Source organism: Schistocerca serialis, chromosome 6, assembly GCF_023864345.2.
Source record: "Schistocerca serialis cubense isolate TAMUIC-IGC-003099 chromosome 6, iqSchSeri2.2, whole genome shotgun sequence".
In the NCBI taxonomy this organism is placed as follows: domain Eukaryota; kingdom Metazoa; phylum Arthropoda; class Insecta; order Orthoptera; family Acrididae; genus Schistocerca; species Schistocerca serialis.
In genome coordinates, this window is record NC_064643.1 from 477,617,603 (window position 1) to 477,641,132 (window position 23,530).

Genomic DNA, 23,530 nt, shown 5'->3' on the forward strand with positions numbered 1-23,530 from the left:
GAACTGTTCACTAAACTTGCTGGAGGCCAGTATTTTTCTAAAACTGACCTGTCAGAAGCTTATCATCAACTTCCTCTCGACGCTGCTTCCCGGCAGTTTCTGGTCCTTAACACGCCTTTCGGCCTCTATCAATACCAACGCTTGCCATTCGGGGTTGCTAGCACCCCTGCTCTCTTTCAGCGATTCTTGGAACAATTATTGCTCCCTGTCCCTGGGTGTATCAATTACATGGACGACATTGTTGTCACTGGCTCCACCACTGAAGAACATCTTCAAAATCTCCGCACACTTTTTCATGTCTTACAGACTGCTGGTCTTAAGTGTAATCTTCAGAAATCACAATTTTTTCAGGCATCTATCACGTACTTGGTGTTTCAACTCTCTCGGGATGGTATTCGTCCGCTTCAGCAAACTGTCGCTGCGATCGATGCCCTTCCTCGCCCTACATCTGTTAAGGAACTGCAGGCCTTCTTGGGGAAAATAGCATACTATCACAAGTTTTTACCATCTGTGGCTTCGGTGGCTCATCCGTTGCATCGCCTGTTGCATAAAAACGTGCCTTTTCACTGCTCCGCATCATGTGAAGCGGCTTTCCAGAAATTGAAGGCTATGCTGAAACAGGCCCCGTGCCTGGCTACTTATCGACCTGGCCAACATCTTGTTCTTGCCTCAGATGCCTCCCAATACGGGGTCGGTGCAGTCCTTGTGCACCGTTTTTCTGACGGTTCGGAACAACCCATTGCTTATGCCTCCAAAACGCTCACGGATGCCCAACAAAAGTATTCTCAAATTGAGAAAGAAGCTTTGGCCATTATTTATGCTCTTCATAAGTTTGGTGTTTTTCTCTATGGCTCAAAATTTCATCTTGTTACGGATCACAAACCACTTGTTTCCTTGTTTCATCCGTCAACGTCACTTCCCGACAAGGCTGCACACCGCCTCCAGCGTTGGGCTCTTTACTTGTCTCGTTTCAATTATGAGATTCATTTCCGGCCAACGGCTCAACATGCGAATGCTGATGCTCTGCCTCGCCTTCCCATGGGTCCTGATCAGGCATTTGATAGGGACGAACTTTTGTGTTTCCACCTGGATGTTGCCGAGCAGTGGGTTGTGGACGGGTTCCCCATCACTGGGGACAGGCTGGCGGCTGCTACGGGTTCTGACCCTACCCTCTCCCGGGTTTTACGCTGTATTCAGAAGGGTTGGCCAGATCGCCCGTCCGCTAAGACTTCTGATCCGTTGTGGAACTACTACGCTTTGCGCTACCGCCTCACGGCTAGGGATGGTGTTATCCTCCTCTCCACTGACAATGCTTCGCCGCGTGTTGTGGTACCTGCATCTTTGCGTGCTTCGGTCTTGCGCCTCCTTCATCAAGGGCACTGGGGTGTGTCTTGCACAAATTCTCTGGCGCGCTGTCATGTGTACTGGCCTGGCATCGACTCTGAAATAGCACACATGGTCGCTGCCTGTGGCCCTTGTGCGTCCCAGGCCGCTGCCCCGAAGTCGTCTTTGTCACTGTGGCCTTCGCCTGAGAAGCCCTGGTAGCGCATTCATGCTGACTTTGTGGGAACCTTTTTAGGTACTTATTGGCTCCTCGTAATTGACGCCTACTCTAACTTTCCTTTCATTGTCCGTTGCACATCGCCTACCACCGCGGCAACCACCAGTGCTCTTGCCTGCAGTTTTTCTTTGGAAGGCTTCCCCTCTACTCTTGTTACTGATAATGGTCCGCAATTTGCCTCTTCCGAATTTGCGGATTTTTGTGCTCATCGCGGCGTTATGCATGACACGGCCCCGCCGTTCCATCCACAATCCAACGGTGAGGCTGAACGACTGGTCCGCACATTTAAGGCTCAGATGCGGAAACTTCTGACTTCTTCTGCTGCTGATGATGCGCTTCTCCAGTTTCTGGCGTCTTACCGTTTCACCCCCATGAGCAACCACAGCCCGGCTGAGCTGTTACATGCCCAACAGCCCCGCACGCTACTCCATCTTCTGCAGCCTTCCACCTCACGGCCGCGGGTGCCTTCACTTGGCCGGTTCACCACCGACGACCTCGTCTGGGTACGGGGATATGGCAGGCGGCCAAAATGGAGCCCGGGCCGCATCTTAAGACACCGTGGCAGACGCCTGTATGAAATCCAGATGGACACCGATGTTGCAGTGCGTCATTCGGACCAACTTCGGCCTCGTGTGCCAGCAACGCCTGTTCCAAATGCCTCTACACCACCTTTGGCTCTACCTGACACTTGGGATCTTGGCATCTCTCAATGCTCACAACGCAGCCCTCTCACCGTCATCGCGATGCCAGCACAAGAACAGATGCCACCAGGAGACGTGCCCATGCAGAAACTGGATGACCATCCTCTGTCAGAGCAAATCTACTCGCCTCCTCCTCCAAGGAATGCCGACGCATCGCCCATGTCTCCTGTCATATCAACTGGACTTGCCGCAACGGGCAGATTGGTGGATGGGGCCCCAGCAGATTCGACCCCTACGTCTCCTGTCATCTCGACCCATTATCATCGTGGACACTTCCGTCCGTACGGGAAGCCTCCTCCTCGAGACTTTACGGCGAGTCAAACAACGCCTATGGACATTAGCCATCTCCAGGACACCTCCATCAAGACCAGTGCAACAATTTCAAAGGGGGGAAAAGTGTTGTGACTCGCCGATCATTCAAAGCGCCGCCGCGCAATTACGCGCGTCCTCTACGTGCGGCGCTGTCTGCCAGCCATGCAGCAGCTGCGCCACCTAAGCGGCCAGCCAAGCAGCGGCTGCTAGACTGTGACTCAGTGCTCATTCGAATGCTAATGTGTACACATGTCTTGCTTGTCAACTTACTCTGTGACTTATATGTGTTGTGTCGTTATGTGTTAAACTTGACGTTATAACAGAAAGCTTCTATTCTCTTCTTGTCTACACGATTTACCATCCATACAAATACTTTCAGAAATGACTTCATGAAACTTAAATCTATACTCGATGTTAACAAATTTCTCTTCTTCAGAAACACTTTCCTTGCCACTCCCAGTCTACATTTTATATCCTACTCAAAATTTTTCTTTTTTTTCCTTTACTGCTTGGTAAAATGCAGGGAGTGAAAGGCTATTTACAATTTCTACAGAAACCAGATGGCAGTTATAAAAGTCGAGGGGCACGAAAGGGAAGTAGTGGTTGGGAAGGGAGTGAGACAGGGTTGTAGCCTATCCCTGATGTTATTCAATCTGTATTTTGAGCAAGCAGTAAAGGAAACAAAAGAAAATTCATAGTAGGTATTAAAATCCATGGAGAAGAAATAAAAACTTTGAGATTTGCCGATGACATTGTAATTCTGTCAGAGACAGCAAAGGACTTGGAAGAGCAGTTGAACGGTATGGACAGTGTCTTGAAAGGAGGATAGAAGATGAAAACGAGGATAATGAAATGTAGTCGAATTAAGTCTGGTGATGCCGAGGGAATTAGATTAGGAAATGAGACACTTAAAGTAGTAAAGGAGTTTTGCTATTTGGGGAGCAATATAACTGATGATGGTCGAAGTAGAGAAGATATAAAATGCAGACTGGCAATGGCAAGGAAAGTGTTTCTGAAGAAGAGAAATTTGTTAACATCGAGTATAGATTTAAGTGTCAGGAAGTCGTTTCTGAAAGTATTTGTATGGGGTGTAGCCATGTATGGACGTGAAACATGAACGATAAATAGTTTGGACAAGAAGAGAATAGAAGCTTTCGAAATGTGGTGCTACAGAAGAATGCTGAAGATTAGATAGGTAGATCACATAACTAATGAGGAGGTATTGAATGGAATTGGGGAGAAGAGGAATTTGTGGCACAACTTGACAAGAAGAAGGGTCCGGTTGGTAGGACATGTTCTGAGGCCATCAGGGGATCACAAATTTAGCATTGGAGGGCAGTGTAGAGGGTAAAAATCATAGAGGGAGACCAAGAGATGAATACAACTAAGCAGATTCAGAAGGATGTAGGTTGCAGTAGGTACTGGGAGATGAAGAAGCTTGCACAGGATAGCTTAGCATGGAGAGCTGCATCAAACCTGTCTCAGGACTGAAGACCACAACTACAACATCATATTAAACCTACTCCTGCATTACCCCTATTTGCTTTTGTATTTATAACCCTGTATTCACCTGACCAGAAGTCTTGTTCCTCCTGTCACTGAACTTCAGTAATTCCCACTATATCCAACTTTAACCTATCCATTTCCATTTTTAAATTTTCTAACCTACCTGCCCAATTAAGGGATCTGACATTCCACGCTCTGATTCGTAGAACGCCAGTTTTCTTTCTTGTAAATCACTGGAAACTAATCACTGTAAAAATGTGGATAAAAATGTAGATAAATACGAGAATAAAAGTTATTGAACTACAAAACAAATCTTTCACTGCCAAGCTGAGAAATATTCGCTTTGCCTTCACATATAAACAATATATATCTGTGACTGAACTGACTGCATTGTTATTCTTTCTCCTTTAAAGTCCTTTTTATGTCCTCTCTACCAGACTATCTCAATTTTCATTTGACCATTCACTGTGTTTCATATGCACACACACTAACTTTTGCAGTGTTCTGAAGGGTTTCCTCACAAGTAAATAGCAGCATATAATAAATATAAAGTATCCAGGGTCATGTTAGTGGACATTAGTGTGTGATGTGACCACCCTTTACTTTTATGACGGCTTGAACAATGCTGGAAACTAAATTTCTGTGGGGGATGTCAGTCCATTCTTCCTCAAGAGCCAAAACCAGAGAAGGTAATGATGTTGGACACTGTGATCTGGAGCAAAGTTGATGGTCTAACTCATCTCAAAGTTTCTCCATTGGGTTCAGGTTGGGACTCTGGGCAGGCAAGTTCATTTCAAGAATGTTACTGTCCACAAACCAATACCTCACAGATGCTGCTTTATGAACAGGAAGCATTGCCATACTGATACAAAAAATTGATGAAAGTAATCAGTTTTTGAAAATATAATCCAATTGGATGGATAAAACACCCACTCACCAAGTGCCAGCAGGAGAAAACACACATAAAAGTTAAGGGAATACACAACCTTTCAGAGCCAGTGGCTCCTTCCTCTGGCAGAAGAGTTGGAGGGGAAGGAAGGGGGATGAAGGAAAAGGACTGACACATTTTAGGAAATTGGGAGAGTTTTGGAAAAGGCGCCCAGAACCCAGAGAAAGGGGAGACTTAATGAATGGGACGAGAAGGAAGAACTGGTTGTTGGGGACTGGATTGGATGATTTGAAAACCTGAGAGCTTAAAGGTGAAGGTAGCGTGATAGGCAAGACAGAGATTACTGACAAAACATTTATAAGAGTTTATAAGAGTGTCAAGGTGGGAGGGGCAATAGACAGGTCAGAAAATGAAATATGTAGTAGAAAACTAAAAGGAAGTGGGTAAAAATTATGAGACTGAAGAAATTAATCAAGTTAAGTCCAGGCAGATGCCGAGAACTGAAGACGTGTTACACCACTCTCCACTGGCAGAGTTCTGAGAAACTAGTGTCTGGGAGAAAATCCATATGGCACATGTGGTGCCTCAGGCACTGAGGTCAAAACAGTCATGTTGTAGAGTATGCTCTGCAACAGGATATTGTGTGTTGCCAGTACACACACTTGGTCTATGCCCATTCATCCTGCCAGCCTGACTGTAGTTGTACCAGTGTAGATGGCCAGTCAGTGTTTACATAACAACTGGTGTATGATGGGTCATTTCACAGATTGCTGTCCCTTTGATACTATATGTTTTACCAGTTACAGGGCTGGTATAGGTGGTAGTGGGAGGGTGCATAGAGCTTGTCTTAGAGAGGGGCAGTCATAGGGGAGGAGCTGTAGGGTAGGGAAATGGGTGCAGAGGGAACACAGGATCTGACAAGGATATTGTGGAGATTGAAGGAGTGATGAAAACTATTCTAGGTGTGGCGGGCAAAATGGCAGACAGAGTGGACCTCATTTTCAGCCATTAGCTTAGGAAGTCACCAAGAGTCTGTTACACAATTCTGCACACTTTAAAACTACTAACAAACAACAGTATTTATATTTTTACAGTTGTCAACCTTTCCATATCAAATGTTTCCTCCTATACAGCCTTAGCATTCATGGCAAATGTATTTGTTACAGCAGTACAACACCATTCTCACTTCACCCTCTGGATGTAATTATCCCACCACTATAATATTGCTGATCCCTCAAAAGAAAAGGGGGGGGGGGGGGGCAGAGAGAGAGAGAGAGAGAGAGAGAGAGAGAGAGAGAGAGAGACTTAGGAGCACACCTCCTGTCTCTCAGTACTATCTAGGTCTTGAATGTATTTACCAGCTGCTTCGACAAGACTATGACTTCCTAAAATCATGCCCTGAAGTGAGGTCCATTCTGTATGACATTTTGATCATCACACCTGGAATAGTTTTTCATCGCTCCCTTGACGTCCACAATATCCTCGCCAGACCCTATACACGTTCTGCAACCATTTCCTACCCTATGGCTCCTCCCCTGTGACATCCACACTCTGACATGCTCTATGCACTCTCCCACCACCACTTACAAGAGCACTATAACTGGTAAAACATACAGTATCAAAGGGAGAGCCACCTGTGAAATGACACGGCATGTATCAGTTATTACATGAACACTGATTGCTGTTATACATTGGTATAACTACCACCAAATTATCAGTTAGGATAAATGGCCCTAGGCAAAGGTTGTTTATTTGCAACCAAAATACTCTACAACATGACAGTTGTGACCTTGGTGCCTGTTTCACCACATGCGCCATGAGGACTCTTTGCCCTGACACCAGTTTCTTAGAACTCTGCAGATGGGAACTTGTGTAACATGCCCTTGGTTCTCGCCACCTACCTGGTGTTAGTTTACATTAATTTCTTTGGGCGCAGCATTTCTTGTCAAAGTATTCCTCTCTTATAACTGCGTAGGCTTCCGCAGCCAGAGTCAGTCAACATAAAAGTTTTCTGAGTATGGTACCGTGTCATAATGTGCGAAACTACTGCTGCTGGAGAAACAGCAACATTTCGGCCACGGTTGCAGCAGCTTCTTCAGGGTCTACTGGTACCAGTAGCAGAAATAGTTTTATACATTATGACGCGGTACTGTACCTAGAAAACTTTTATGTCGACTATTCCTTTCTTCATTCCCTTTTAGTTTTCTGTACCTTTTATTTTCTAACTTGTCTTACCCTTCCCCCCTCACCTCTGCTACATATAATGCTCTTAGCTTTTCACCCTTACAAACTCTTGCAGCATGTTTTGTCAGTAATCTCTGTTTTTGCTTATTACCCTATCTTCCATCTTTAAACGCTCAGGTTTTCAAATCTCATCCTGTGCAGTCCCCAGCAATCAGTCTTTCCTTCTCATCCTGTCTGGTAAGAGTCTTCTGTGCTGGGGTTATGGACAACTTTTCTACAAATCTTCCAATTTTCTAAACCTCCCCAGTTCTTTTACTTCATCTCTCTTCCTTCCCGTCCAATCATTCTGCCAGAAGACAGAGCCACTGGCTCTGAAAGCATGCACATTTCCTTAACTTTTATAATTTTTCTTTTTACCCGGTCCTGTCGCAGCTTGGTGAGTAGATTTTTTTATCTTCCAAAATATATGTTACAGTCATTCATCATTTCTGAACTCTTCCTCTGCTGTACTTAGTACACAGTACTGTAAAATGCATTCATTTATGTATGGTGATAGGTAACATTTTCCAGGCATCTGTCAAATCCAAACCTTTTCATCAGATTGCCAGAGGGTAGAACACGATTTGTCACTTCAGATTATTCATTTCCAGTCATCCCACATCCACTGGCATTGCTCGTTACACCACTTAAAGTATTGTAAGCAATGACTACAAAAATGTCTCATATGGGGAACTGCTTATTCTCTTTAACTCCCTGCCCACAGTCATTGTGCTAGGCAGACTGCTTGTAGCACTTTGGAATTAAAGTGATTCCATCTCCTGATTTCATGCCTTTTTACAACTACCCTCTGCAACGCTCAATGACCCTTGTTCATCAGTATATGAGGTCTAACTGGTCTTGGTTTTAGATGTGGTTGATCCTTCACATTTTCTCTTCACAGTCACATTACCAACAGTCAACTTGGGCAGCTTGAAAAGGTTTGAAAAGACCCTGATGGATTTGTTACTCGAGTGACATCCAATGACCAGCCCAAGTTCAAACTCACTGAGCGCTTCTGACCAACCATTCCTGCTGTTACTGCTTCTTGACTGACTACACAAAGCTCCCCATCATCCTTCATACTGACGGATCCACCTCTTGTGACATCTAGTGGTCAATTCTGCACTGCATGGGGGTGTCTGGATACTTTCAGTCGGGATGTGTATATGTAGTATTAATACCTTTGGGCTTGAACAGGAGAGATACTAGAAACAGAAGAGCAACAGTGTTGTGGGTGTTACCTCCTTGTATCTACAATCATGCTCATAAATTAAGGATAATTGCAGAATGTGGTGCCACACAATGTGGCACTACACAAAACTAGCACTAACAGCATAGACACATAGGGAACACACATGACACAGATCTGTAAGTCCACAGTATTGGTTGAGAAAACCGTCCCGAAACACATGTGCTACAAAGCGCCACTATTTCCTGCACATGTACCCTGACATCAATATGGGATATGATCACCGTGCACACGTACACAGGCCGCACAATGGGTTGGCATACTCTGGATCAGGTGGTCGAGCAGCTGCTGGGGTATAGCCTCTCATTCTTGCACCAGTGTCTGTCGGAGCTCCTGAAGTGTCATAGCGGTTTGAAGACGTGCAGCTATACATCAATTGAGAGCATCCCAGATGTGCTCAATGGGGTTTAGGTATGGAGAACAGGCAGGCCACTCCATACATCTGATATCTTCTGTTTCAAGGTACTCCTCCTCCACGATGGCAGCTCGGTGGGGCCGTGTGTTATCATCCATCAGAAGGAAGGTGGGGCCCACTGCACCCTAAAAAGGCAAAATGACGTCCCGATACACCTGACCTGTAAGAGTTCCTCTGTCAAAGACATGCAGGGTGTATGTGCACCAATCATAATCCCACCCCACACCATCAAACCACGACCTTCATACGGGTCCTTTTCCAGGACATTAAGGGGTTGATATCTGGTTCCTGGTTTATGCCAGAAGAAAACCTGGTGAGAATCACTGTTCAGACTATACCTGGACTCGTCTGTGAGCGAAACCTGGGACCACTGTTCAAATGACCATGTACTTGTTCTTGACACCAGGCTTTATGGGTTCTTCTGTGGCCAGGGGTCAGTGGAATGCACCTTGCAGGTCTCCGGGCAAGTAAACCATGTCTGTTCAGTCATCTGTAGACTGTGTTTATGGAGACAACTGTTCCAGTGGCTGCGGTAAGGTCCCGAGCAAGGCTACCTGCAGTACACCGTGGTCGTCTGTGGGCACTGATGGTGAGATGTCGGTCTTCTTGTGGTGTTGTACACTGTGGACGTCCCGTACTGTAGTGCCTGGACACATTTCCTGTCTGCTGGAATTGTTGCCATAATCTTGAGATCACACTTTGTGGCACACGGAGGGCCCATGCTACGGCCTGCTGTGTTTGACCAGCCTCCAGTCGCCCTAATATTCTACCTCTCATAACGTCATCAATATGTGTTCTTTGAACCATTTTCAACACACAGTCACCATTAGCATCTCTGAAAGTGTCTGCACACTTACTCACTGCACCGTCCTCTGACATACACCAACACACCTCTGCTTATATGGACTGCTGCCAGTGCCAGCGTGTGATGACTGCAGGTCAAATGCAGTGCATGGTCCCACCTTGAGGTGATTTAAACCAGCAAACTGCCCACCAGAGTGTTGTTTCACCATGTATCAGCATTATCCTTAATTTAGGAGCGTGAGTGTACTAGTTACTAATTTGTAAATTAAATTATGTGTATAAAATTTTCTGTTACTTGTGATTACCCTCTTGTTCACTGCTTATGATAAAATGATATTTCCTTCCTTCCAGTAGCTGAACTTATTTTACTTATTGTTCCCTGTTGCCTGAAGCCTTTTCTCCCAAGGCAGGAGTGTTGAAAAGGTAATTGAGGTACCATTTATATTTCTTGTCCTGATCACTCCTTTTTCTTGCAGGTGTATCAGTCCTTTTCTGGCCACTTCTATATCAGCAATTGCTGAGGAAGCTCTGGTTTTTGATTCTATGTAGTTATCTAATGTTTCCCCAATAAATATTTTATAGGCTGAATCCAGCACTGAACTGACACCTGTTAAGGAGCAACGGAAGAAGACAAACAATGTAAGCAGTTTCCGAACTGCATCTGAGACAAAAAAATTTACCAAAATGAAAGAGCGGGACGTGAATACGCATCAGAAATCTCATAATGGAAAGAACAGTAACCATGTACAAGAGAAAAGCAAATCTTCAGGTTCTCAGAAGAAGTTAAATTCTGAAAAACCAGCGATCGATGGCCCCGTTTCAGTTGAAATTACAATTGAATCAAAAAATACTGATTGTGAGCTGTCACTTTCAAATGAGGATGACAGTAACCACACAACAGAAGCCATTAAGAACTTAAGGTAAAGTTTTTTGAAACTAATGATTGATTTATGTGCACTTTATACACCTTATTCGTACACAGTATTATGAGGTAAGATAGTGTTTTCCAGCAAGCCACATGAAAGGTGGGTTTGCCTAGGAAATACTCAGGAGTTAAGCAAAATAATTGCATTATCAATTCTTCATTTGGCCTTGGTTTCCACAGTTGCCATACAATTACTTAAGATATTTTAGATTTGTTTTTAAGTATCATTGATGGATCTAAAATACATAAAGTGTTGCCAGTTGTTTGTGTAGAGCAATTTTTTGTCACTGAATGCATAATAAAGGACTTGCATGTAGGATGTTTGCAGATACAAAAAAATGTTGTGTGTAGAATTAGTATTTTATGGTAGAGATTAGAGTGATGAAAGCTGATTTTGTTAACTCGTAATGTCCAGTTCCATCACAGGAGGGTGCCCAAGGTAAGCCTTTGCAGACAAGATTATTATTTTAGATAATGGAGTAGTTCTGATCAGATGAATAACATGTTAAACTTTAATTTTGATTTTTTTCTGACCAGCCTAAGAAAAAAAAGTTTGCAATGAAATCTGCTATTGGCAATTTGATAGAATTCATAACCGTGAATGGTTTGTTGTGTCCGATTCACAAATGAGCAACAACTGTTGTGTAAGTGTGACTTTAGCCTAAATCATAAGATGAAGCACTGCAGGTTTATATTGGGGGTAGGAAGTTGTGCAGGGATATGTCCATAGCAGTGAGGCTGCCACTGTGGGATACTTTGTTGAATAGCAATGTGCTATTGAAACAGCTGTTCAGCTGTCAAGCAGAGGTGATAAAAGTACAATGCTGACATGGTGTAAGAAGAAAATGGTAGTTTTTGTGCTGGATATAAGACTACTGGTGGTAACAATTTATATTTTGAGTTATGCAGAATCAATTACTTGTTGTGGAGGCTTTGGGACATACAACCATGGTTGATTATCAAACTAGCAGTGATAATAAATTGATGTAGAATGTTTGTAAATAGTGTTCAGAATGAAAGTTGTCAACAGTTGTGAAGTTGAATAGTTTATTTTATGACTCGTGTTGGCTATCTTCTATTAACATGTAGGTCAACAAGTCTAAACCTAGGTCTTCCTGTTGCACAGATGCTTCATTCCTGCCAAACACAGACATATTATTGCATCACTCTTCCCCATTTGTACCTTACGAAAGGAATGTTGCCAACAGTCAACAAGTAAACAAGTTTTGCCTGAATTCATCTCCTGCATTTGCAACATCATTGACATAGTATGCATCATTTTAAGAAACAATAAAAAATTTTATTGCAAAAGGACCTCTCTAATGCTGGTGTTATGAGAAGTGTGTCTTTGACTAGTACTAATTGATGGTTGTTTTTGTTTCCTTTTGCATAGAAGACATGGAAGAAGAAATGCAAATAATTTGTCAAAGAAAGTGTCATCCACGTTTGCTGCTTGAACTAGGTTGACCATAAGTGTATTCCCACAAACATGTATGTAAAATTTAATTCCAGAATGAAATTTTCACTCTGCAGCAGAGTTTGCACTGATACAAAACTTCCTGGCAGGTTAAAACTGTGTGCTGGACTGAGGCTTGTACTCGGGACCTTTGCTTTTCACGGGCAAGTGCTCTACCGACTGAGCTAGCCAAGCAAGAGACACGACCCATCCTCACAGCTTCAATTCTACCAGTTTTTGATACACACACAGAACAAAAGGGAACCAAAAAATTCTGTAGCTGATATAGATTGAAATTAGCAATTGTAAAGCCAGTTAAAAAAAAAAAGTGATTATTATTGTACTACCTCCCTTTTGACAGCATTATTGAGTCATTGAAAAATTGCTATGTGTCAGGACTGGGAGGCACCTTGACACTTCAACCTCATTGCCATTTGATATTTTCTGCGGTCTTTCAAAAGAATTCAGTTGTGTCAGTCATAGGATACTACTTGAGAAAGCAAGTCGCAATGGAATCAGATGATGAATGATAACTGTTTAAAATCATATCTATAGGGCAGGCAGCAAACAGTGGTCTAAGATGCAAACAAAAAATAGGTATGAAGGATAGAGTCTGACTGGGGAATGTACGTTATGAAATTCCACAGGGATCTGTCTTTAGCAGTATGTTAACTTATTACTTACTAAAATTTTTATAGATACTTTTATGTAATTAAATATTTTGCCATGTGTTCAAAATCGGCATGGACTTTGTATCACAAATGCAGGTTCAGATTGTAACTATTCATAATTATAGAAACATATAAGATAAACAATACAAAAGTTTTAATTGAAGGTTATTCAATAAAGTTGATCATAAAAAGACTTCGATTTTGATTTTTTAATCAAAAAATTTGTTCTCCTTTAATGAACATATCAATCTTCATATAGAAGCTGCTAACCAAGGCCAATTTTACAGTGCAGTATATTAATATTAAGAAGGTTATTTAATACATATAACTATGTACAACCATGTAGTCATGTCTGTACTCTATCATGGCTGAAGCAGGAGAGAGAGAGAGAGAGAGAGAGAGAGAGAGAGAGATATTGTTTAACTCAGTATACGCTGTCGAGAGGAAAATTAAATGAGTGTTGAAAATAGTTGAATCAGGCAGCCAAAAAAACAGGGTTTGAATCACTTTGCATGTGGCATATTATTTATTTTATTAGGTCACTGCCAGATATAGTTTATTCATATCAATGTTCAAGGTGCAGAGGACACTACATTGTTCTGTATGTCTTTTCTTATTTTTTCTTAGAAACATTGTAAAAATATTTGTTTTAATACCAGTTACACAAACTTCACGTTTTGTCAGTTACATGGGTAAATGTTGTTCACGGAGTCAGTTCACAAGGATACAACTATATCTGTGAGTTTATGGATCCCCTCAACTATAAGTTTGTCACTAATTCATCATGACAAGAAGGGATAACACATGAACAGTTAATTTAATACAGTCTTGAAATAATTGATTTTCTTTTCAAAGAGAAATATTCAAACATAATGTAATTAATTAGTTTAGTCGGTCAATCAATAAGGATCTATGAGAGTGATTTACAAAATTCCCTACTGACCATTTCAGCAGAACAAGTTTACAATAAGTATATGCATTACAGAATTGTTTCAAGATTTTTATAGAATGTTACAAGAGTTATTAGCTCTGAGATGCATTGAGCTTTGTACAGTGGTTGGTGACACTTTGCTTAGCCAGCATTTATGCTCATTAGAATTCATACATCTCCATTCCTTTCCATCATATGCACTCTAGAATGAATTGTCTTTCATTTTAGTAGTGGAAAAGGCACATCTCAGCAGCATTTGCCTGTGGTCTCAAAGAAAAGCCACTTAAACTTTGAGCATGACATTCTTCATTGCTGTACTGCTGGTTATGTTGTATAGGACAATATGACCACACAATGGATCATCATCCCAATTGGGTGTTTGGTTTCAATGATGCAGTCTACACACAGCAGGTTGGGAGCAAGTGGAGATTCCGGACTCAGAAGTTGTAAATGAAAGAGTTAAAAGATTTATTGCACCACAGGCATTAGTAAAGAAAATGTACTTCTCTTCCTGGAGGAGAGTGGAATTAGTGCATGGTTATAACAGAGGATCAGGTGTGGGTAAAGGCGTTGAGAGGAACAAAATATGCAAGTAGAATTAATAGAACTCAGTTTGATACAGTCACGTCCTTGTTATGTATGATTGTGACTCCTGTTAAAGTTCTTTAATTCAATCTGTAGTTTAATCACTAGAATTCACATGGACAAAAGCTGAGCCCAATGTCATCCAGTTGTTGCACTTATGCTATTTTGAAATAGTGTCATTATTTAGTTTGTGCAGTTAACATCATTTCAAATTTCTCCATGGTGCGCATGCACGACTCTTGGCAGTGTCGTTGTGATGCAGTGGCCTCTCGTGATGATAGAAACGTTCATTTTTCTTCTGCAGAAGACTTAAGAGAGCACAGGAACAATGAAGACACCAAGTGGCGGCAGTATGTGGAATATATGCACTCACGTGAGGCATCACATGATGGCCACTGTCCCAGTGACGTGGCAACAGAATGTCCACTTTACAAGATAGTTCACCTAACACCCATAAAGATGCTCATCTCATAATGTTTACATGCTCCAGAGCCCTCTAGTGATATCAACAGAATTCACTAGGGACGGCACCCTGAGAGAAGTGGTGTTGCATGTCTGGCCATTTGTTTGATGTAAAACTCCTAGTCACAATGTGCTCTCTGGATTTGGTTTGCAGTTAGTAATGTTTATTTACACTCCAACTAAAGAATTTCATACACTCAATGTGAAATGTGTCCACATTTTGTTCATTTAACATAAATTGTTTCTTCATGCATCAGTAATGTCATCCATCCGAATAAAAGTTTATGGACAACTTTTTGTTGTAACTCTCGTGGGTTCTCCTCAGTTAAATCTAACTATGCCTCAGAGCCTGCAAGAGTTACAACACATATCTACAGATGGAACTAAAGAGACAAAATATGGAAATCCCATTGCCATACCAAGACAGGATGGGTGATGATTAGATGCACGATTTCATCTGCAATCAAAGAACCTACCCTGTAAGAGTGCTGAAGGCACTGTAATCTACCCTGAAGATGAATGAGGTAATGCAGTATGTCATGACTATTCAGTAAAAATTAATTATGAAATATTCAGGAAACCACAAGTTTAAATCATGTGTAATGAGAAAGACGACAGAATTATGCAGGCATTCTGCTATCACATGAATTAATAATGAGCACATATACTCAAAAAATGAACCTAATACACTTACAGCATAACTCATCAGTAGATCATATTTTAAGGAATAGATACTAAATTCTGATGTGTTAGGTTAAACCAAAGCATAAATGAAATAGCACATCTAGAAGGTTATAAAGATACACATACTTAAGATTGAAGTAGACATGTACATACATAAACAAAATGAAATTGTGAAAACATCCTTCCCCCTACATAAACAAAATATGCACATGTATATGAGTCTTAATTAAATATAAAAACAAAGATGAGGTGACTTACCGAACAAAAGCGCTGGCAGGTCGATAGACACACAAACAAACACAAACATACACACAAAATTCAAGCTTTCGCAACAAACTGTTGCCTCATCAGGAAAGAGGGAAGGAGAGGGGAAGACGAAAGGAAGTGGGTTTTAAGGGAGAGGGTAAGGAGTCATTCCAATCCCGGGAGCGGAAAGACTTACCTTAGGGGGAAAAAAGGACAGGTATACACTCGCACACACGCACATATCCATCCACACATACAGACACAAGCAGACATATTTAAAGACAAAGAGTTTGGGCAGAGATGTCAGTCGAGGCAGAAGTGTAGAGGCAAAGATGTTGTTGAAAGACAGGTGAGGTATGAGTGGCGGCAACTTGAAATTAGCGGAGATTGAGGCCTGGCGGATGACGAGAAGAGAGGATATACTGAAGGGAAAGTTCCCATCTCCGGAGTTCGGATAGGTTGGTGTTGGTGGGAAGTATCCAGATAACCCGGACGGTGTAACACTGTGCCAAGATGTGCTGGTTGTGCACCAAGGCATGTTTAGCCACAGGGTGATCCTCATTACCAACAAAATTCATGTGATAGCAGAATGCCTGTGGCTAAACATGCCTTGGTGCACAACCAGCACATCTTGGCACAGTGTTACACCGTCCGGGTTATCTGGATACTTCCCACCAACACCAACCTATCCGAACTCCGGAGATGGGAACTTTCCCTTCAGTATATCCTCTCTTCTCGTCATCCGCCAGGCCTCAATCTCCGCTAATTTCAAGTTGCCGCCACTCATACCTCACCTGTCTTTCAACAACTTCTTTGCCTCTACACTTCTGCCTCGACTGACATCTCTGCCCAAACTCTTTGTCTTTAAATATGTCTGCTTGTGTCTGTATGTGTGGATGGATATGTGCGTGTGTGCGAGTGTATACCTGTCCTTTTTTCCCCCTAAGGTAAGTCTTTCCGCTCCCGGGATTGGAATGACTCCTTACCCTCTCCCTTAAAACCCACTTCCTTTCGTCTTCCCCTCTCCTTCCCTCTTTCCTGATGAGGCAACAGTTTGCTGCGAAAGCTTGAATTTTGTGTGTATGTTTGTGTTTGTTTGTGTGTCTATCGACCTGCCAGCGCTTTTGTTCGGTAAGTCACCTCATCTTTGTTTTTATATATAATTTTTCCCACGTGGAATGTTTCCTTCCATTATATTGAGTCTTAATTAATGTGTACAACTTATTATTTTACATACATGAGAGAATGCATTGCATTGCACTGCTTATTTTTCAGTCATGAAATATCTTCATGCCTTGAAGAGGATATACGCCTTTAATTCTACCAGTGTGTGAATAACCAACAGTTATCAACAGGGTCCAGTATTCTGGATATTACAAATGGCCCAGTGTAAAATAATTGACATTTGCTATTCCTTTTACTTAATAAAAATAGCTTTTGGGTGACTGTATTACAATGTGGTCACCTACTTCTACAGTGCATGTCAAGGACACTTTACAGTTAAAATACCACCAGCATTATTGTGCTTTGTTGGAAGCGTAACTACAGTCCACTGAACTTTTACCTCCCAGGAGATTATTCTTCTACGTATTTTTGGTGTGGGTTTAGTCCATTAATTGTTACCTAATACTCTAAGCATAAGTTCACATGGTGTAAAATTACTAGATAAATGACATAAGTTATTCATAACTTCCTCAAAACTGGACAGATATAAAAACCACAAACTGTATCAATTGTAAAAAAAGTGCAAATGAACACAGTGAATTCGCAGAAGATCTGGTCAGTTAGATTGATTTGTTGGTGGTATTTTGAAGTTAGTGCAGGGTTAATAACTTCTTCTTGCAACAACTGTTTCCATTTATGGCCTATAAACGTACTTACATTGTCTGATAGGATGGATTCAGATTTACCAAATTGGGGAATAAAATCCCTAAATATATGTTTGATAATGATCTCTGTTGTAGCTGTACTCTAGTACCTTACATCTTACAAACTTAGAAAATATCGTATTTATCTAAATCTAGGCTTCACTCAGATCTAAACTGCATCCAAAAATGAGATTTGAAATTCAAGGAAGAAAGGTATCTGAATCTTAAGTCACACCCAAAAAATGAGAATAAAGATTTAAGGGGGAAAATGTCGTAGGTACAGTTCGAAATTGAAGCAATGTTGGTTCACATGAGATACAAAGTAGGTAGAATAGATGAAGGTACAGTTGCAATAGTGGGGTTCAAGGAGTGGACTCATCCTCAATCTTTTTTTTAAAATTTTTTCTAGTTGTGGCCTTAGTATTTATCTTTGCGACTGAACAACTTGACAGTGTACCACTGCGTGTATTCAACAGCAAAAGTTAGTTGTGACAGCTCTTAGCACCAATTTTCAGACCTTCCATTTGCTTTGCACTCAATTCTAAGCTGCAGGCAGTTTTTTGGATCCCAAAAACCTGAAAAAATTGGGGCTTAGATTCCAGTATATACAGTACATCACAAAGAAGTACCACATATTTTACATTGTGTTTTAATTTTCGGCAAAGGACTGTGAAGGTAAATTGGTACAAGCTGTAGCAGCTTGGTTTGTAGAATTGGGTATAATTTGCCTTTCAAGCAGACATTAAATGGTTTGTCTTCTTACACAGGAGATACATATGCAAAAGTCTTTATGCATTTGTGAGCAGCTTTGTAAAGTAGTGATACTCTCCCAGTTTCTTTGCACATTTTACCAAACCAAATTGTCCATAAGCATGGTGGGCATACCTGGTCACACATTCTTCAGCCTCAGGTGGAATGAACACCACATCTCTGATGATGAAAGAATAATACATCATTGTGTATTTGATAGTTTGCATCCAGGGATTCGATTGGTTTGTGGAGCAACTGTTCCTTTATTCTCTGCCAACATTTGGCGAAATCGTGTGCATCTCCTATGTTTTTGCACGTCTTCAAGAAATACTGCCAATTAATGTCATTGTTCATGAGGCATATTTTGACATCACTTTTGTGATCAGTATACAAGGGCACCTAATCAAGATTTTCAGGCAGATGTGAAAATGCATCAGCTACTATGTTGAATTTGCCTGGAATGTTAATAATTTTGAAGTCATATTCCTGATGTCCATACAGGTAAAAGTGGAACTTCACGAAGGCCTATACAATGGCAAGCACATCTAACTCAGTGGTGCAATATGATCACTCACAGCTGGTCAATAAGCAATTGCCAAAATCTATGGTACATATCACAGGCCTGCTTTAATTGTTACAAATCTGAAATAAATAGCCACCAATATCGAGCTTTGATTACTCTGTTGCCAGACAAAAGTCTTCATTCATGTTAGAATGCCAAAGAATGTTTGCACTACATAAAGCTTGTTTTATGCAGTCAAAGGCCTTCTGACACTCATTTGACCAATACGAGGGCACAAATTTCTCGAGAAAACAGGACAGATCTGCACTTTGAAGCAGATGATCTAGCAAAAATGTCCAATAAAAGAAAGTATGAAAGCATTGTATTTCTTTTTCCAAGGTAATCTGCCAGTATGATACCGAAAGTCAAAACTGGTCAAGAATTTTACATAAAAACTCTGAATCCTTTGATTGATGTTTTCTGGCCAAGTTTGTATGGGAACACAAATTGTATTAATACCTCTGGCATCCACACAAAGTCAGATACAGCCTAAACTTTTAATAATAGTCTAGATATGAGCACTGAGAGGGTTCCACAATTTCCAAAGATACAATATTCCTGATCTCCTTGGCAACAGTCAAATGCTGGTCCAGGGGATACTGTAGGAAGCATGACATATGTTTTGTGAGGATAGACATCCAGTTTACATTCATATCACCATATTACTCCAGCTCTTTCTTCAAATACTGCTTCAAATTATCGCAAAACATCTGTCCACTTATATTACTCAGTGTCATTGAGGTAATCAGATTTATTAGCTTTATGTACTGTGGGCTTGGGGCATGGCAAGTGGTTTCAGTGCATTTGGTGGTTCATTATCATTGAACCCACCAAAATATTGTATTTTTAATGTTTGGCAAAGGCACCCATGGCCCACATAACTACAAATCAAATTGGCAACCATGTTGTTGTGTCATACTTTCAACTGTAAGAGGCCAGCAGAGGTCAATCCTAGTGTCCCTCTAACATAATAGATCCATTCTTACCGAACATTCATTGACCACCAGGAATGAGTGCTCTAGCTTCATTTCCTGCATTTCAATTCATAACAGTGTTTGTCACTTCACTGGTTTAGATCTGGTACTAACTGCCCCCAAGATCCAGCATCCAGTCACAGGGAAAGTTTGTACATTTGTATGCTGACAAATTCTTCTAAAGAAACCAGGTCACACGATACTTAACTCAGCACCTGTGCCCAGGATTACAGTTACAGGTAAACCGGCAACCATTGCACGTACAGCAGACTGTACATGATCCGGATTCCTTTGTACAATTGTTGTTTTTGATGCACAATGCATCATACACATCTGAATTGTGGTGATACCATATTAAATTGACTATAAAGTGAGTCACATCCCTATCATCATCTTTGACCAGGCTGGCAGAGCTAGAGAGTCATCATCTAGTTTTTCGATTTCATTTTAGGCTCAGGTTGCATTTGCTTTACTGTCATGCCCTGATGCCAGCCATTTGATTGGTGTGGATTCTGCTTTTCACTACTATTTTGATGATAACTGGGTGGGTAATGAACATTAAGTTTGTTCCTCCATGGATGATGGTGCGATCTAGTTATCTTCTTGCCAGTTGACAACAGTGTTTCTGGAGAGCAACATGCAGTGTGGGCTACTAGAGTGCGAGCAAGATCTTGTTTTGAAGAATGTCTCTGAAGGTGACAACAGTTATCAGATCAGCTGTGGCATTCCTGGTCATTGTTATGTGATTTGTTGCTCTAACCGGAATTATTGGTGTGTTGTGTGCATGTACGCGCTGTGCTACTCACAGCCTCCTGAATGAAATTAGTATTATAATATTCTTATGACATCTCTAGCAAACAATGGAAAATCCAGCTTGGAACAATGACAATATTATGAAGTGTGAGCATGCACGCATGGGTTTTGTCTAATTGAGAAGAAGGCTTTTTGGCCAAAGCTTAATTGTTTAGCAGTCTGTTTGTTGTGTCTTTCTGTGTCTCGACTTATGACATCTCTCCTAGAGATCGCCTTGTCTCAGTATTTTGTTTTATTTACAGGGTGTTTCAAAAATGACCGGTATATTTGAAACGGCAATAAAAACTAAACGAGCAGCGATAGAAATACACCATTTGTTGCAATATGCTTGGGACAACAGTACATTTTCAGGCAGACAAACTTTCGAAATTACAGTAGTTACAATTTTCAACAACAGGTGGCGCTGCGGTCTGGGAAACTCTATAGTACGATATTTTCCACATATCCACCATGCGTAGCAATAATATGGCGTAGTCTCTGAATGAAATTACCCGAAACCTTGGACAACGTGTCTGGCGGAATGGCTTCACATGCAGATGAGATGTACTGCTTCAGCTGTTCAATTGTTTCTGGATTCTGGCGGTACACCTGGTCTTTCAAGTGTCCCCACAGAAAGAAGTCACAGGGGTTCATGTCTGGCGAATAGGGAGGCCAATCCACGCCGCCTCCTGTATGTTTCGGATAGCCCAAAGCAATCACACGATCATTGAAATATTCGTTCAGGAAATTAAAGACGTCGGCCATGCGATGTGGCCGGGCACCATCTTGCATAAACCACGAGGTGTTCGCAGTGTCGTCTAAGGCAGTTTGTACCGCCACAAATTCACGAAGAATGTCCAGATAGCGTGATGCAGTAATCGTTTCGGATCTGAAAAATGGGCCAATGATTCCTTTGGAAGAAATGGCGGCCCAGACCAGTACTTTTTGAGGATGCAGGGACGATGGGACTGCAACATGGGGCTTTTCGGTTCCCCATATGGGCCAGTTCTATTTATTGACAAAGCCGTCCAGGTAAAAATAAGCTTCATTAGTAAACCAAATGCTGCCCACATGCATATCGCCGTCATCAATCCTGTGCACTATATCGTTAGCGAATGTCTCTCGCGCAGCAATGGTAGCGGCGCTGAGGGGTTGCCGCGTTTGAATTTTGTATGGATAGAGGTGTAAACTCTGGCGCATGAGACGATACGTGGACGTTGGCGTCATTTGGACCGCAGCTGCAACACGGCGAACGGAAACCCGAGGCCGCTGTTGGATCACCTGCTGCACTAGCTGCGCGTTGCCCTCTGTGGTTGCCGTACGCGGTTGCCCTACCTTTCCAGCACGTTCATCCGTCACATTCCCAGTCCGTTGAAATTTTTCAAACAGATCCTTTATTGTATCACTTTTCGGTCCTTTGGTTACATTAAACCTCCGTTGAAAACTTCGTCTTGTTGCAACAACACTGTGTTCTAGGCGGTGGAATTCCAACACCAGAAAAATCCTCTGCTCTAAGGAATAAACCATGCTGTCTGCAGCACACTTGCACGTTGTGAACAGCACACGCTTACAGCAGAAAGACGACGTACAGAATGGCGCACCCACAGACTGCATTGTCTTCTATATCTTTCACATCACTTGCAGCGCCATCTGTTGTTGAAAATTGTAACTACTGTAATTTCGAAAGTTTGTCTGCCTGAAAATGTACTGTTGTCCCAAGCATATTGCAACAAACGGTGTATTTCTATTGCTGCTCGTTTAGTTTTTATTGCCGTTTCAAATATACCGGTCATTTTTGAAACACCCTGTAAGTATTCTTTGAAACACTTCATGAGACTGCTATGTTTCTTGCTATATGTCTCAGGTTTGGAAACTTTGAAAACTTATTTTCTTAGCCTTTCTTGCTCCCTCATGACCACTGCTTGACCAGAAAAGCTTTTTTGAATTCATCATAAGTCTGGCATTGTTCCACAGCTTTGTGGCCCACAATGCCACTTTTCCCAATACAGATCAGCAGACAGAAATGCAATGTCATTTGTTCCAGAACACTGGCAGTACCATAAAAATCCCGTATGAAAACAGCAGCATGAATAGATTTTTTAATCAGGTGGGAATACAGTAAATTTCCTACCCCACAGAATTTTCTCTTTCAGTAACGAATTTACAAGTACAGACTGCGTACCAAGTCCATAGACTATGCTGTAGGTGGGAGGAGGGGGGGAGGGGGAGGCAGATATGTTTTCTGTTTGACTGCTTGGTTTGGCTTGTGGTATTGTTGGATGGTCTGGGTCATTATTGATGCTGTGTGCATCAATCAGTGATGAATCAAGAGGTTGTAATTCATCCCTGATTTATGCATTTTGCTTAAGCAGAGTAATTTCTTGCACTATTGAGTTGTGCCAATCTGTATTTCTTTCTGTGCGGGTTTCCCAACATCTGATAATGTATGTTCTACACTCTCAGTAAATCTTGCATTTTGTTGTTCCCCATCTCACCAATACACCTATTGGTGTCTTCTCGGTAAGAGGTGAATTTGACCTCTACGATACTGTCGCTGTTCGTCAGCTTATGATCAACAACAAAATATCCCTCATCCTAGAAACTAACGCCAACCAGCTGCTTGCAGATATTTTGAAGCGATTTCCAGTAAATTCACTGGCAATAAACCTCAGCAGGACAAACCACATCCAGTTCCATACAGACCACAGAAACCTACAGGAGAAAGGTATTGCATGGACAGGGTTACCCCAAATTCTGGAAATCAGGGAAGTTCAAATGTGTCAGAGAAATTTTTGAAAAAAACACTGGAAAAATCTCGTTTTTGTCTCAGTAGAATAAATGGCTTGTTTCTTCATGTTGTCATGCTCAGTCACTCGCTGGGCACAACTGAGTATGTGCACCCCTTCCCTACTCCCTCATTCTTATTGCTTGTCCCCTTCCTACCACTCCCTTCAGCTTGCAGTC

General features: G+C 41.8%; 1 protein-coding gene across 3 annotated transcripts in view; it reads left to right on the plus strand.

The window, feature by feature from the left end:
- Positions 1-23,530, plus strand: part of LOC126483888 (S phase cyclin A-associated protein in the endoplasmic reticulum) — a 607,888-nt gene that overhangs the window by 94,627 nt on the left and 489,731 nt on the right. For all 3 annotated transcript variants that reach the window (XM_050107144.1, XM_050107145.1, XM_050107146.1), the window contains one exon: positions 10,243-10,580. In XM_050107144.1, the coding sequence (XP_049963101.1) occupies positions 10,243-10,580 (338 nt within the window). The remainder of the gene's footprint in view (positions 1-10,242; positions 10,581-23,530) is intronic.